This window comes from Aquarana catesbeiana, linkage group LG08 (assembly GCF_042186555.1).
Source record: "Aquarana catesbeiana isolate 2022-GZ linkage group LG08, ASM4218655v1, whole genome shotgun sequence".
NCBI lineage: Eukaryota > Metazoa > Chordata > Amphibia > Anura > Ranidae > Aquarana > Aquarana catesbeiana.
Window position 1 is genome coordinate 42,166,746 of NC_133331.1, and position 16,838 is coordinate 42,183,583.

Sequence of the window (16,838 nt, forward strand, 5' to 3'; positions counted from 1 at the left end):
AAGCTGGTCTAACACCACTAGTGGCAAGAAGGAATAAGGAGGACCTACAGTTTTATAGTAGTGAGTCAGTGCTGTATTTTGGCCTAGGCCGACAAGGCCCAGGCCCAGGCCTAGGCCTAGGCCTAGGCCCAGGCCTTGGCAGGGGCTGCGCCGCCGCCTCCAGCCTGATTGCACATTTATCCAGCACAGCAGAGCAGCAGGGCCGGGACTACGAGATGCGCAAGGGGCAGAAGCTCTGGGCGTAACAATTAACTGGAAGTGGGAGGGGTGAAGCTCGGTGTGCAGGCAGCCCCGGGGTTAAGGTCCCCCAGCTGAAAATACAGACAGAAAGCAGAGCTGTGTTGGGGGTGCCTAGACCAGTCTAAACTACTGTACATAGGCCTGACAGGTGACTTCTAGTCCCGGCCTCTGAGGTGATGTCATTCAGATGGGACAGGAAGGGAGTGTGGCGCGGCGCAGATAAACTGAAGTAAGAGCTGAGTAGTAGACTTTGCAGCAGCAGATCTTGCTTGTATGGTGCAGTATATGTAGAATAAGGGGTGGGAGGAGCTGAGTGTACTGGGGGGGGGGCTCTGTATACTACTAGAGGGCTAAGGGGTGGGTAAGCTCTGTTCTGGGGGGGGGGGGGGACTGTGCCCTGGGGTTGAGAGGAAAGGGAGGGCTCTGTGTACTGGGGGGGGGGGGGCTAGGGGGGTGGTTGGAGCTCTGTAGTGGTGGGGGAAGCTCTATGTACTGAGGGGAGAATGGGGGGGGGTGAGGCTTGTAGTGAGCAAAGGGGGGGCAGAGTTGAGGGAGGAGCACTGTATTGGGGGTGAAAGGAGGGTGGGCTCTTTGTACTGGGGGTGGGCACTCTGTCTAATGGGGGGACTAGGGGGTGAGGGGAGCTCAGTACTGGGGGGTGGGAGAAGAGGGGAGCTTTGCAATGGGGGGCAGAATGAGGGGCAGTGGCATAAGTAGGAAGTGTGGGGGGGTTGTGGCTTACACCAGGTACTACAGCTTTAAGGTTGCCAATGCAGGTCAAGTCTAATGTCACGCATTGTTGTCAGCTTGTCTGGTTGTTGGTTACAGTGGTGCCAGCACCTCACAGCGCACCATTGCTAAATCACTCCGCTCCTCCTGCCCACCTTATAGAAAAGCATTCTTAGTGACACTGCAACTACTGTTGCTTAGCTATTAAGCAACAGTAGTTGCAGTGTTACTAAAAATGCTTTTCTATGGAGTGATTTAGCAATTGTGCCCTGTGAGGTCACACTCCTCCAGCATAGGTCCTGCCCACATACCATCATGCTGCCATACGTATTCTCTGGTAGAAAGTGTGGCACCCCAGCCACAGCACAAATGTAAAGGGGAGAACCTGTATGAAACTGTAATGCCCTGTATACACGGTCGGATTTTCCGATGGAAAAAGTGCAATCGGATTGTGTTGTCGGAAATTCCGATCGTGTGTGGGCTCCATTGGATTTTTTCGGTCGGAATTTCCGACACACAAAGTTTGAGGGCAGGATATAAAATTTTCCGACAACAAAATCCGATCGTTTAAATTCCGAACGCACAAAGTGCCACGTATGCTCAGAATAAATTAAGAGAAGAAAGTTATTGGCTACTGCCCCGTTTATAGTCAGAACGATCGGATTTTCTGACAACTTTGTGCGGCCGTGTGTATGCAAGACAAGTTTGGCCCAAAATCCGTCGGAAAAAATCCGATGGATTTTGTTGTCGGAATGTCCGATCAATGTCCGACCGTGTGTACAGGGCATTAGGTTTAATGTACACGGGACGTTTTTACAACCTCTCCTAAACGATTTAACTTGACAGATAGTAACCCACGTTTAAAATGTCCGTTTTGTCACGTTTACATGCCGCGTTTAGCTGCGTTTAGCCACGTTTGCGTTTAGAAGCGTTTAAAAAAATTAATATATTTTTTTTAAATAGCCAAAAATGAAAAACACCTGTAAATGAAACGTGGCTAAGCGAGAGTTACCGCGTTTAGAAGCGTTTGGCGCTTGAAATGCCTCTCAGCGTCTGAACTCATTTTTTTGCTTTGCAAAAAAGGCCTCTAAACTCAACTGCCTAAAAACTACAATAAAATGAACCTGTGCACATGTACACATAAGATAACATTGGATGAGTTCAGGGGCAGCTGGAAAAAGCATCCAACTGCCTCTGAACATCCATTTACCAGCAGCAGTGTACAAGAGGCCTAAGACCTACTGTATATTAAAGTGGAACCTGAGTCCTGAGTCTTACAATGAGCGGGCAGGCAGGGATTTTAATGCAGAAGAGACATACTTTGTCGCTTCTGCATTAAAGTTACTTACCTGCCTGTCCGTTGCTGTACAGTGCACCATGCACACCCTCTGCGGAGCCCACTCTGGGCGGTCGGATGTAAACTAACTCTGCTGTACATTTACACCCGACTGTGATCTGATCCGATCCTCCAAGACGGAGGGGAACAGATCCCCTTCCATTCATTATTAGCAGCCTGGATTTGATTTTAGATTGCGCATGTTGCTCCATAGGGGAGAATGGAGGGTCCAATTGGGTCCGACTGAAAAACAGACAGGCAGATCCAATTGGACTGCTCATGTGAAAGGAAGTGGTGACACAAATCTAGATGAGGCGGGCATCCGATGGAGGGGGACGCCCGATTTTAGTCTTGCCTAGGGCAGCACAAAACCAAAATACACCACTGTAGTGAGTAGTGACCTCTGTAAGTAAGTGGCTCCCACGTAGGCCTGTAATCACTCTCCCCCTATGTAACCATCACATATTTATAAAACCAATGATAAATGTAATCACATGACCCAGTGCTAACGGTACTGGAGGAAGCATCACTTAGATCCTTCGAGACAGGTGAGTTCTTTTATCACAGTCATTACCAGGACTTAATTGTTTACTGGACCCCCTATCCCAAATACTGTATGTACCCAAGCAATGTATTGTGTTTAAACAAAAAAGGAAGAGGAAAGAATGGGACTTTATATTAGGCATGTCACTGAATAAATATCTAGATATAGATCATTAAATTGTTTATTAATTCCAATTCAAGTTAAAAAGTATCAGTAACCTTTGGTAAAAGACATGATATACTGTAAATAACAGCTCACAATTATTATACAAAGTAAAATACAACATGATTAGCAGTACAATTTCATAGATCAATCATCCATCAATAATAAACACAAGCAATTGCTCTTAGTGAGCAAAACTTGTCTGGGCATCAGTTCAAAGTGTACTCGACGCACGTTTCATGGCTCACACCACTCATCAGGAGTAAAATGCTCTGAAATTAAATAAATAACATACAGTATCTCACAAAAGTGAGTACACCCCTCACATTTTTTGTAACTATTTTATTATATCTTTTCATGTGACAACACTGAATAAATGACACTTTGCTACAATGTAAAGTAGTGAGTGTACAGCTTGTATAAAGTGTACATTTTGCTGTCCCCTCAAAATAACTCAACACTCAGCCATTAATGTCTAAACCTCTGGCAACAAAAGTGAGTACACCCCTAAGTGAAAATGTCCAAATTGGGCCCAAAGTGTCAATATTCTGTGTGGCCACCATTATTTTCCAGCACTGCCTTAACCCTCTTGGGCATGGAGTTCTCCAGAGCTTCACAGGTTGTCACTGGAGTCCTCTTCCACTCCTCCATGACGACATCACAGAGCTTGTGGATGTTAGAGACCTTGCGTTCATCCACCTTCCGTTTGAATATGCCCCACAGCTCAATAGGGTTTAGGTCTGGAGACATGCTTGGCCAGTCCATCACCTTTACTCTCAGCTTCATTAGCAAGGCAGTTGTAGTCTTGGAGGTGTGTTTGGGGTCGTTATCATGTTGGAATACTGCCCTGCGGCCCAGTCTCTGAAGGGAGGGGATCATGCTCTGCTTCAGTATGTCACAGTACATGTTGGAATTCATGGTTCCCTCAATGAACTGTAGCTCCCCAGTGCCGGCAGCACTCATGCAGCCCCAGACCATGACACTCCCACCACCATGCTTGACTGCAGGCAAGACACACTTGTCTTTGTACTCCTCACCTGGTTGCCGCCACACACGCTTGACGCCATCTGAACCAAATAAGTTTATCTTGGACTCATCACACTACGTCCTTAGTGTGCTTGTCTTCAGCAAACTGTTTGTGAACTTTCTTCTGCATCATCTTTAGAAGAGGCTTCCTTCTGGGATGACAGCCATGCAGACCAATTTGATGCAGTGTGCGGCGTATGGTCTGAGCACTGACAGGCTGACCCCCCACCCCTTCAACCTCTGCAGCAATGCTGGCAGCACTCATATGTCTATTTCCCCAAAGACAACCTCTGGATATGATGCTGAGCACATGCACGCAACTTCTTTGGTTGACCATGGTGAGGCCTGTTCTGAGTGGAACCTGTCCTGTTAAACTGCTGTATGGTCTGCAGCTCAGTTTCAGGGTCTTGGCAATCTTCTTATAGCCTAGGCCATCTGTACACTGCACCATGTCGGCGGTGTATTTTAATGCTGACTGCCTATTGTACCCGCAACACCGCGGATGAGAGGTAATGCCATTACCGGGTGGCAATTAGCGATACTTTTCTTCTTACACACACACACACACACACACACACACACACACACACACACACACACACACACACACACACACAGTAGTGTCACCAGTGTGTTAAAACAGGGTGTCACCCCCCTCCACCAACTATAGTTGCCCTCTCAGTACAGACCCTCCCCAGGACAAACCACCCCCTCCTCTATTAGTATAGACCCCCCTCAGGACAACCACCCCTCTCCTCCATCAGTATAGACCCCCCTCAGGATAACCCCCCAATCAGTACAGACCCCCCTCAGGATAAATCCCCCCTCCATCAATACAGATCCCCCATCAGGATAACCCCTTAAATCAGTACAGACCCCCCTTAGGATAAATCCCCCCTCAGGATAACCCCCCAATCAGTACAGACCCCCCTCATGATAAATCCCTCCCTCCAGCAATACAGATCCCCCTCAGCATACCCCCCATCAGAACAGACCCCATCAGGATAAATCCCCCCCTCCATCAGTACAGACTCCCCCATCAGTACATACCCCCCTCAGGATAAATCCCCCCCTCCGGATAACCCCCCCCTTCCAGCAGTACAGACTACCTCAGGATAAATCCCCCTTCCATCAGTACAGACACCCCCAATCAGTACAAACCCCCCTCAGGATAAATACCCTACCTCCGGATAACCCCCCTACATCAGTGCAGACCCCCTAAGAATAAATTCCCCCCCCCGGATAACCCCCCTCCATCAGTACAGACCCCCTCAGGATAAATCCTCCCCCTCTGGATAACCATTAAGATAAAAAGCCTTCTTTGTGCAGTAGCCGCCCGAGCCCCCCCTAATACTTACCTGAGCCCCCTCTCTGTCTAGAGATGTCCACAAGTCCCTCGGCCATCTGGGACTCTCCCTCCTGATTGGCTGAGACACAGCAGCGGTGCCATTTGCTCCCACGGCTGTCAAAGTTACCCAATCAGGAGAGAGAGTGGGGCGGGGCCGAACGCCAGCTCCATATCTGAATGGACACACAGAGCTGAAGCTCAGCTCGGGTGCCCCCATAGCAAGCTTTTTGGGAGGGGCCAGGAGCAGCGAAGAAGGACCCAGAAGAGGAGGATCCAGGCTGCCCTGTGCAAAACCAACCGCACAGAGCACGTAAGTATAACATGTTCGTTATTTAAACAAAAACAAAAAAACGAGACTTTAGCCCTGGTCCACATTGGAGCAATTTGACATGTCAGATCGCATGCCAAATCAGCAGCAATTGGCGGCAATGGCACCGCCCAAATTGGTGCGACACCGCATTTGCGGTGACACACCGATTCCCAAAAGTAGTTTCTGTACTACTTTTGGCGACTTCGGGGTGCGATTTTTCCATAGACATCTGTGAAGGAACCTGCACAGATGTCTCTGAAATCACCCCCGAAGTGGGAAATGACATGCGGGAATGAAATTGTGTGAGTTCAGCTGAACTCGCATGATTTCATTCCCGCTGTCAGTGTGAACCTGGGCTCACAATCACTTTAAAGGCTTGGCATGTTTGGTATCTTCGTACTTGACACAACCCCATCTTTTATGTTTTAGCAAACAAATGGGTATAATATTGTGTCAATGTGCACTAAAATTCATTTTAGTGTACTTTTTTCCCTCTAAATATGTGTTTGATAAACATATGACCATATATCGAGTGACATACAAAATTGCACCTACCACCATTTTCATCTGCAGGGCCTCTACTTTCAGAAGATATACAATTGTTTGGAGGGGGGGGGGTCTTTTCCTAGCATAAAAAGGCAGATTGTAAGATTGTTGGGCGGCACAGTGGTGTAGTGGGTAGCACTCTCACCAAGCAGTAAAAAGGGTCACTGGTTCGAACCCCAACCACGACACTACCTGCCCGGAGTTTGCATGTTCTCCCTGTGCCTGCGTGGGTTTCCTCCGGGTACTCAGGTTTCCTCCCACACTCCAAAGACATGCTGGAAGGTTAATTGGATCCTGTCTAAATTGTCCCTAGTATGTATGAATGTGAGTTAGGGACCTTAGATTGTAAGCTCCTTGAGGGTAGGGACCGATGTGAATGTACAATGTATATATAAAGCGCTGTGTAAAATGACAGCGTTATATAAGTACCGTAAATAATAATAATAATGTACGAAAAATCCAAACATTGTCCTGGGCAGACAATTCGTAAAGCCGTTGTTTCCATCACTCTGATATATTGATCCTGGACTTTGCAGAACACACAAAAGGTCTTTTTTTTATCAGTAGGTTTTAGGATCCTGCAGAATGCGGCTGAAAAGTCTTGAGGACAATAATTTGTTCCATTGTAATAAGAACTGTAAATGTTGGCATGAGTACCCTTCCCAGGCCTGCCTTCCTTCGCTAACGATCTTAATGCCTCCCGCTGGCCAACACAGACAGTGTGCTCATTTATTGCAACGGTCAACATTTCTTCCCCTCCTGCCAAAAGAAAAAAAAAAAAGTTTAAGGGGAGAAAGTCTTATATGATCATGTCAGGCAGGAGGGGTTAACTGAACTGCATTCAGGAAATTTCTCACATCCTGCATCCCCGTCCCCTGTAACTGTATATTATGGTGCTGTACTGCTCAGACAGCTGATGAAAGCTTTTTCTCAGTCAGGATAAGATGTCAGAACAGCTCAAGACAAAACAGCCGTTCTCTCTCCCAGTCCAGACACTTATACTGCTGATGTGTGCTAGCTGTGTTCTTATTTCTTCCAGAGCACAAGGTAAGGCTTAAATACTTTTTTTTCTTGTAAACGTGCGCACACTGTGTATTGTTGCTGCCTTGGGCAAGTTTTATGTTCCTCTCTGAGAAAAAAAAAAAAGCAAAACTTGTACTTTGTTTTGCTGATTGCACTCACGGTCCCCATTGTTCCCCCGCCGTCTCTCCCTTCTCCACGCTCTCCCTGCTGTTTTCACAACTAAATTTGCTCTGAAACGCTGTCAGTAAACTCGCCGGTCTCTGAAGTGCAGTCCAATTCATTCCCTGCAGAAGTAGAGTACAGTCTCAGATTGTTTTCCGCTTGCAGGGTATAGAAGTGCTTATAATGTGTGAATGAGGCTGCACTGGAGACTGAAGGGGGGAAGCCTGGGGGCTCTGCAGCTTCTAGGCGACTTAAGCTGGATACACACTATACAATTTTCTGCAGATTTTTTTTTTTCCTTCAGATTTACCAAAACCATATAATATAAGGTCTAGGGATGCACCGATACCATTTATTTTACAACGAGTACGAGTACCGATACTTTTTTTTTTTAGTACTCACCGATACCAATTGCCGATACCTAACGCAACTGTTTTGTTTTCACTTCAGCTGTCAGCAATTATACAAAGCATTGAAAAGTTATTTACAAATGAAATTGATTTTTTTTTTATTTTGCACTTTTTCAATGTGAAATGTGTAAATATATATGTGTAAAAATATTCACTAACAAAACAAACACAAAAAAAGTTTTCATTGTTTATCGTTTATAAAATAGACGTGAACAAACAAAAAAAGCAGGAAAATAATAATTAAATGGAGGAGAATAGGGAGTTAATTAAGGCTGATTAGAGTAAATTAAGGGTTAATAAGGGGTTAAACAGAGGAACATTTGTTCATCCCTTTGATCTGCAGAAGAAGAAACAGAAAGATACAAAAAGAAACAATGTTTCTTTTAATTTTATTGTTTCAGCAGCTGAGCAATGTTGTTAATAAACATTGCCGGTTGTTTTGTTTTTTTTTTTGTTTTTTTTTGTTTTTTGTTTGTTTTTGACAGCTCCAATTACCCGACTTCTTTAAAACTTCAGCTGTCAACAGGGGAGACCCACTAACAGCTCAAAGAACCGAGCCTGAAAGTATCGGTTTCAGGTATCGGCGCATTTGCAGGAGTACCGATAATTGTGCAAAATACTCAGTATCGGCACCGATACCAATACTAGTAGCGGTGCAACCCTAATGAGGTCAAACCTTAAGAGTTTCAATTTGCATGCAATCAGATGGGCCCTTTCACTATATGGTTTTGCTAAATCTAAAGGAAATCAGACAACAAAAGTTGTATAGTGTGTATGGGGTCTTAACTGGAGCTTTAAGGTGCCTATTCAGTGAATGCCAAGAAGATGCAACATTCCCATATAGCATAGAAGGGTGCTGTTATCTGTCAAGAGACAGCTATACAAGGGACGATATCAATGAAGTGTCTCTTCCAACAGGTTACATGGCAAAGGTGTCTCTTGCATTGACAACATTCCAGCTCCTGCATATATTTGTGCCTGATCAGGAGTTATTGCTAGATGCCTACATTGCCTAACTTTTTGCCGATCACCAAACTTATAGCTCTAACTTATCTAATGTTGTCTTATAATTGTGCTCCAATCTGATCGTTATTCACACTTGTACCACCAGACAGCAGCCCAAAGTGGTCAGAATCATCTGTATTCGCATAAAAGTCCTGCCTGTGTATGGTACACTTTACAAGGAAATGCTGACAGTGATAGTGGCACAACAGCCTGAGAGCATCAGCATGGCTAATTGTTGCTTTTTATTTCATTAAATAGATTACAGTTAATTTTCATTGAAAAGTAGAGTTAAGCTGGATACACACTATACAATGTTCTTTAGATTTGTTCCTTTAGATTTACCAAAACCATATAATATGAGGTTAAACCTAAACACTTTCAAGTTGCATGTAATCCGGCAGGCCCTTGCACTACATAGTTGAAGGTAAATCTAAGACCCTCATACACACTATATACAACTTTTGTTGAAATTTGTCTGATTTCCCCTGAGATTAACCAAAACCATGTAGTGCAAGGGCCTGCCTGATTGCATACAAATTGAAACTTCTAAGGTTTGACCTCATATTATATGGTTTTGGTAAATCCGATGAAAAAAATCTACAGAAAATTGTATAGTGTGTATCCAGCTTAAAGGAAATCAAACTACAAAAGTTCAATAATGTGTATCCAGCTTTACTTGTACCCCATTCACATGATGCAACAAATGCACAATACAGGGTGATGCAGAAAACGGATGCATTGAAAGGGAGCATGTTCTCATAAATTAGCTACATTGCATCTTGCTGGGCTGCATTTATTGGATGCATTGACCCACAGCTCCCACTTCAATCCAATGAATGGAATACAAATGCACTGTATTGGAATCTGCATGGCAATGAGTGTAAGTGCAATTCACATTGCTGCATGTATAATGACATGAATGGACCCTCACCATTTCTGATTGATGGAATAGTTAAACTTTACAGTGTATCCTCATTGCTATCTTCATGGCCATTGATGTACACGTGCAACTTTTATCAGATCAACGGAGAACAGCAGTGAACCATCCAATATAGTGCAGCTTAACTAAGACTCCAAATCTCTAATTTACTGCACACACCATCACATTGACACAGGGTTGTATTAAAAGAGTTGGTACTCTGTGGGCATTTATGGCAATACAAAAAAATCATTGTAATACCTTCATCACCTTAGTATTGATAGCTTAAACATGATCAAACATATGTATTATTGTGTTGGAGCCAAAGCAGTAGTAGCATAGCTCCCAACTGTCCCTGATTTTGAGGGACAGTCCCTGATTTGGAGCAATGTCCCTCTGTCCCTCTTTCTTCCTCATTTGTCCCTCATTTTGGTCTGATCTATAAAGCTGTACATAAAATGCACTATTTATCCTTCAAAAAGTGTTTCCCAGTGCTAAACCTTCCATCCAAATTCTCAATTGCTGCATTTGTAGATTTTAAAAGCCAATATGAAGGAATAGTAGTGGTAAAAAAAAAGCCCTTGTGGATGTAACTAATCTTTTTTAGGCGTGTCCTATGCCTACATACTTTTGCTAGTAGGTGTCCCTCGCTCCCATCTCAAAATGTTGGGAGGTATGGGTAGTAGGACCACAACCCAAAGACCATAGCCCCTATAATGCCGTGTACATTGACCGGACTTTTCGACAACAAAGGTCCGACAGAACGAATCCGTCGGACAATTAGATCGTGTGTGGGCTTCATCGGACCTTTGCTGCCGAAAAATCAGACGGACTTTAGATTTATAACATGTTTCAAATCTTTCCGACGGACTCGAGTCCGGTCGAAAAATCCGTTCGTCTGTAGGCTAGTCCGACGGACGAAAACTGACGCTAGAGCAGCTATTGGCTACTGGCTATGAACTTCCTTATTCTAGTCTGGTTGTACGTCATCGCGTTTGAAGCAATCGGACTTTGGTGTGATCGTGTGTAGGCAAGTCCGATTCGTTGGAACTCCATCGAAAAGTCCTTCAGAGTTCAGGCGGACGAGAAGTCCGCTCGTGTGTACACGGCATAAGGCACTTAGAACTCAAATCCCCAATGTTTAGTGTAGTCACACCAATAAAGAGCAAGCAGTGATTAGTTAGTATAAGTTGCTGCACATCATTACTCTTTATGCCTGGGTTTTTATTTGAAGTGTATGTAAACCCCAAAAAAGAAAATGTAATATGGGGTCCCTTTTGGTCTTTTGAAAGTGTATCTAAAATGTGCACTTTTAAGGTGCCTCAAGGAATACAGTAGGTTTAAAATAAGGGGAAATATACATCCCACACAGTTTTTTCATACAAATGTTTAAAGTTAAAGACAAACCAACATTTATCAAAAAAGGCTTGACTATGACATTCTCTTTGAACAAGTAATATCTCTCTAGAACAGTGGTTCTCAACCTTCTAGTGCCGTGACCCCTTGATAAAATTTCCCAAGTTGTGGGGACCCATAACAGTAAAATTATTTTTGTATCGTGGGTTGTCAGCACCCAAGGCAAGACAAGTCATTTGCGCCCTTAACCCATGGACATTTAGCCCTCCCTGAGTCCTTTCCACTCGTACAGTATTAAAACCCCTTATGGTACATTTTAGGAGAATGGGATGAATGGCAGTGCTGGTGGGGAGTTGGGATGAGTGGCAGTGTGGGTGGGGGACGGGATCAGTGGCAGTGCTGGGGGGGGGGGGGGGGTTCTGCTCAGCCAACTTAGGTGCTCTTGATCAAGGTCATCTGCTGATCTGAGAACTATAGTGGGGACTTTTAATAGCAACTCACAGGTAATGTTACTCACTGTGTCTCCAGCTCTGTGGTGTCTCGCAGCAGTGACACCAATGCCGAAATCAGGAGATGGGGTCTCCTCCAGCCCCTCCCACTTCACATTCCTCATCAGTCAGCTGACCTCTAGTCTCTGCCCCCCACCCATCTCGTGAACTGAATGGGCGGCTGCGAAGAGTCTGAGTGGGTGGCTGCAGGCTCCAGGAACAGCCCTGCTGGGCGGCCACGAAAAGGCTGGGAGAGCGGTGCAGGCTTCAGGAACAGCCCAGGATTCGGTGACCCCTGCCAAATTGTCATTCGACCCCCAGGTTGAGAACCACTGCTCTAGAAAATATTTGTACCGATGTGTACTTGCAAACGTCCAGTAAACCTCATACTATAAAACACTTATCCCCACTCTCAGGGTTAGAATTAATGAACTTTTTGTTGTTGTTGTTGTTACATAGTTACATAGTAGGTGAGGTTGAAAAAAGACACAAGTCCATCAAGTCCAACCTGTGTGTGTGATTATGTGTCAGTATTACATTGTATATCCCTGTATGTTGTGGTCGTTCAGGTGCTTATCTAATAGTTTTTTGAAACTATCGATGCCCCCCGCTGAGACCACCGCCTGTGGAAGAGAATTCCACATCCTTGCCACTCTTATGCCGCGTATACACGGTCGGAATTTCCAACAACAAATGTTCGATGTGAGCTTGTTGTCGGAAATTCCGACAGTGTGTAGGCTCCATTGGACATTTTTTGCAGGAATTTCCGACAACAAATGTTTGAGAGCTGGTTCTCAAATTTTCCGACAACAAAACTTGTTGTCGGAAATTCCGAGCGTGTGTACCCAATTTCGACGCACAAAATTCCACGCATACTCAGAATCAAGCAGAAGAGCCGCACTGGCTATTCAACTTCATTTTTCTCAGCTCGTCGTATGTGTTGTACGTCACCGCTTTGTTGACGTTTGCAATTTACGACAACATTTGTGTGACCGTGTGTATGCAAGAGAAGTTTGAGCCAACATCCGTCAGAAAAAAATCCACGGTTTTGTTGTCGGAATGTCCGACCGTGTGTACGCAGCATTACAGTAAAGAACCCTCTACGCAGTTGTATAATAGATGTTTCTCTCTGCGCTTCGCAGGATTCACCACCCGCTTCTTCAGGAGAACAGAGAGCACAGAGGTGCAATACTATGCAGAATATACTAAGTGAAAACAAATTGGACTGGGCACGTCCACATGAAGCACACACACCAGGTCTCAAATATTCAGCAGCTGCTGGAGGGGCATGTGTGCATATGGGCCTTACATTTTAGGTTCAATGGCTCTATGGTCGTCTCCATTTTCCTATATCCTTGGCTGGGGATCAATCTTTGAATTGCATATCTGTCTTCTAACTTTGGCATCCACATATTTGGTTTGATTTGATTGGTCATTACATGTGCACAACATTTCAGACCTAATCAGACATTCTCAACATTGTTACCCTTGTGGAATACTTATTTTGGGGTACTGTTTGGCGGTTTCCCTGCGTTCGCAAGTGGAGGGACTAGCTTGAGGTGCCCCCATGTCCTAGGCTGTTGAATACTTGAGGCCCAGGGTTTGTTCCATGTGGATGTGCCCAGACCAATTTGTTTTTACACTATATATTCGGCATAGTGTTACACCTCTCTGCTTACTGTTGTCCTGGAGAAGCAAGTGGTAAATCCTGCGAAACACATAGAGAAGTTACATTTATTGAGCGCCCAAGAGTGGAGATATATGCTTCATATTTTTATGAAGAAAATGACATTTACTGGGACCGTAAGAATGGGGATATGTGTTCCATAGGTTCACTGGTTATATGCAAACATGTATCGATACATACAGTATTTTCTAGAGAGGACTTACTTATGCACAGAGAGTTTTATGGTCAAGCCTTTCTTGAATAATGTTGATTTGTCTTTACTTTTAAAGGTTTGTATGAATAAACTGTGTGGGGTGTACACTCTCCCTTATTTTATAACCTATTGTATTTGTGTATTCCTTGGAGCACATTAAGGCCCCTTTCACACTGGGGCGGTTTGCAGGCGTTATTGCGCTAAAAATACCGCCTGCAAACCGCCCCTAAACAGCCTCCGCTGTTTGTTCAGTGTGAAAGCCCGAGGGCTTTCACACTGAAGCGGTGCGCTGGCAGGACGGTAAAAAAAGTCCTGCGAGCCGCATCTTTGCAGCGGTGAAGGAGCGGTGTATTCACCGCTCCTGCCCATTGAAATCAATGGGACAGCGCGGCTATACCGCGACAATACCGCGGCTATAGCCGCGCTGTACGAGGGATTTTAACCCTTTTTCGGCCGCCAGTGGGGGTTAAAACCGCACCGCTAGCGGCCGAATACCGCTGCAAGAACAACGGTACAGCAGCGCTAAAAATAGCACTGTTGTACCGCCGACGCCCCCACCGCCCCAGTGTGAAAGGGGCCTTAAGCACACCGCGACCGACTGACTCCGAGGTCCTCCCCCACACAAGCTGATATTTCCCATAACACAGAGAGGCCATTACAGTCCAACACCCTGACAGAGCATATAGTGTACATTCACAGGAGGAGCCCAGCTCCACACAACACTATACACACATCATTTACCTGAGCAACAACATAGAGGAGCTTTCCACATCAATAATCACTGTGTACAGCATTACCAATACCGCAGCTATAGCCGCGCTGTACGAGTGGTTTTAACCCTTTTTTGTCCGCCAGCGGGGGGTTAAAACCGCACCGCTAGCGGCCGAATACCACGGTAAAACAGCGCTAAAAATAGCGCTGTTTTACCGCCGACGTCCCCTACCGCCGCAGTGTGAAAGGGGCCTAAGGCTGGGTTCACACCATTGCGAATTGGATGTGGATTCCCCGCATCAAAATTTACATTAGCAGGAAATTTTGACCTGCTCTCTATGGAGCGGGTTCACATATCTCCGCAGCGGGTCCGGTGAGATTTGCACAAAAACATCTGTGCATCTTTTGGCCTGTTTCAGGTTCGAATTCAACCAAACTTCGGGCTGAAATCAGACCTGAAACGGTGAACCAGGATCCCTACTGTGAGCCACATGCGGCAATGTTGTGAACCCAGCCTTAAAGTCTGCTTTTTGGCATTGTTGCCTTTAACCTTTGGCATAGTATATGCTTTTATCCATTGAGCCCCACCTCCAATTAGGGTGAGTGGATAAGTGTCTGGCAGTATTACCATATTATTAGTTTGGTTTGGTTTCCATGTTTTTTCTTTATTTTCCTTAGACTACATAGTTGAAGGTAAATCTAAAGGAAATTGAACAAGAAAATAGTATAATGTATGGGCAGCTTTACACTGACACATATAAGGCTGTCAACTTGCCATTCATCTTCAACAGCAGAAGTCACAATGAGCATGGTCTCAGTTCCTCTATAGGCCACAAACTTTATGAGGGGTCTCACTCCTTTTTTGGATTTCTTTTTAAGATGGGATGGAAAGACTCTGTGGTTAGGAGCTAAACACTCTGATGGGAGATATAAATGCTGAACCCCTGAGCTATATAAGAAGTTAATTGATGATTCAGCCCACCAGATCACACCCAAAACAGAAATATCCATTCCAGCCCGACTAACCCTTTACTGGCATGCTGAAAGTGAGTTGCTGGGACAAATACACTCTGCTTTAAGTACAAGCTAGTCACAAGCACTATGAAACATGCAATAAAGGTAACTGTTTTGAAGGTTATGAAATAATGCAATAGTGAGTTGATATAATTATGCTAGCAGAGGGCAGGATCTAATATTAACACACATGCCATTATTCCCTCATGATAAATTTATGAATACCAAGTTAATGCTTGGTTTACCACGCTGCCCTTAATTTAAACCTAGCACACTCCATTAATCTAACAAGTCAGCAGAGATGGTTGTTAAGTGAAGCAAGAGATGTGCTAAGTGCAGATAATTACTGGCCTATTGGTTCTGATTGGGAAACAAAAAAGGTACCCATACCTTACTGACATGCTTGTCTATCTCCCAACTGTCATAGATGGGAAAAGAGGACACGCTTTAGCAGAGTACTACTGAACATGAGCAGAGGACATAAAAAATAAACCCAAATGTAACAGTCAAGTTTAACCACATTTACTTTAAGACTTGCAGCATTTTTTTTTCCATATTCGTGAATGCATTTTCTAATATGAATGAAGCCTTATGCCGCGTACACACGGTCGGAACTTCCGACTTGGATAGTTTTTCCGACGGTATTCCACCCAAGCTTGCCTTGCATACAACACGGTCACACAAAAGTTCTCTGAACCTTCGACTGTCAAGAACGAGGTGACGTACAACACTGCAACGAGCCGAGAAAATGAAGTTCAATGCTGTTTTCAATGCTGATGTTTCTGTTGATTCCGAGCATGCGTGATTTTTTGCGCGTCCGAATTGCATACAGACAAACGCATTTTCGGATAGGAACTTTTTCCCAACCGAAAAATAGAGAACCTGCTCTCAATCTTTTGCTGGCTGGAATTCAAAATACACAGTCGCATTTTCTGACAAAAAGCTCTCATCGGAGTTTTGCTGTCAGCATTTTTGATTGTGTGTATGCGGCATAAAAGTGATACTTGTTAAAGTGAGCCCCCTTACTTGTTAAAAATAATAAACATGTTATACTTCCCTCCTCTGTGTAGTTGGTTTTGCACAGAGCAGCCCAGATCCTCCTCTTCTCGGGTCCCTCTTCGGTACTTCTGGCGTCTCCCCCTGTTGAGTGCCCCCACAGCAAGCAGCTTGCTATGGGGGCAGCTGAGCCGAGCCGCTGCTCTGTGTGTCCATTCAGACACGGAGCCACGACCCAGCACTGCCCCCGCTCGCTCCTCATTGGCTCACTGACTTTGATTGACAGCAGCGGGAGCCAATGGAGCTCTGCTGCTATCTCAGCCAATCAGGAGGGAGAGTCTCGGCCAGCCGAGTCTCTCATGCAACATCGCTAGATCATAGGAGGAACAGGTAAGTATTAGGGGGGGCTGGTGCACACAGAAGATTTTTTTAATTCAATGCATAGAATGCATTAAAGGGGTTGTAAAGGTAATTTTATTTAAAAAAAAAAATAACTAACATGTCATACTTACCTTCACTGTGCAGCTCGTTCTGCACAGAGTGGCCCCGAACCTGGTCTTCTGGGGTCCCTCGGCGGCTGTTTCAGCTCCTCCCCGCAAGAAATAACCACCTTAATGCGAGCTCCCTCGCATG

At 44.9% G+C, this 16,838-nt stretch overlaps 1 protein-coding gene across 1 annotated transcript in view; it reads left to right on the forward strand.

The window, feature by feature from the left end:
* Nucleotides 1–6,872: 6,872 nt before the first annotated feature.
* Nucleotides 6,873–16,838, forward strand: part of ADAM12 (ADAM metallopeptidase domain 12) — a 970,627-nt gene continuing 960,661 nt past the window's right edge. Inside the window, exon 1 of the mRNA XM_073595739.1 lies at nucleotides 6,873–7,288. Within this exon, the coding sequence (XP_073451840.1) occupies nucleotides 7,186–7,288 (103 nt within the window). The 5' untranslated portion in view covers nucleotides 6,873–7,185. The remainder of the gene's footprint in view (nucleotides 7,289–16,838) is intronic.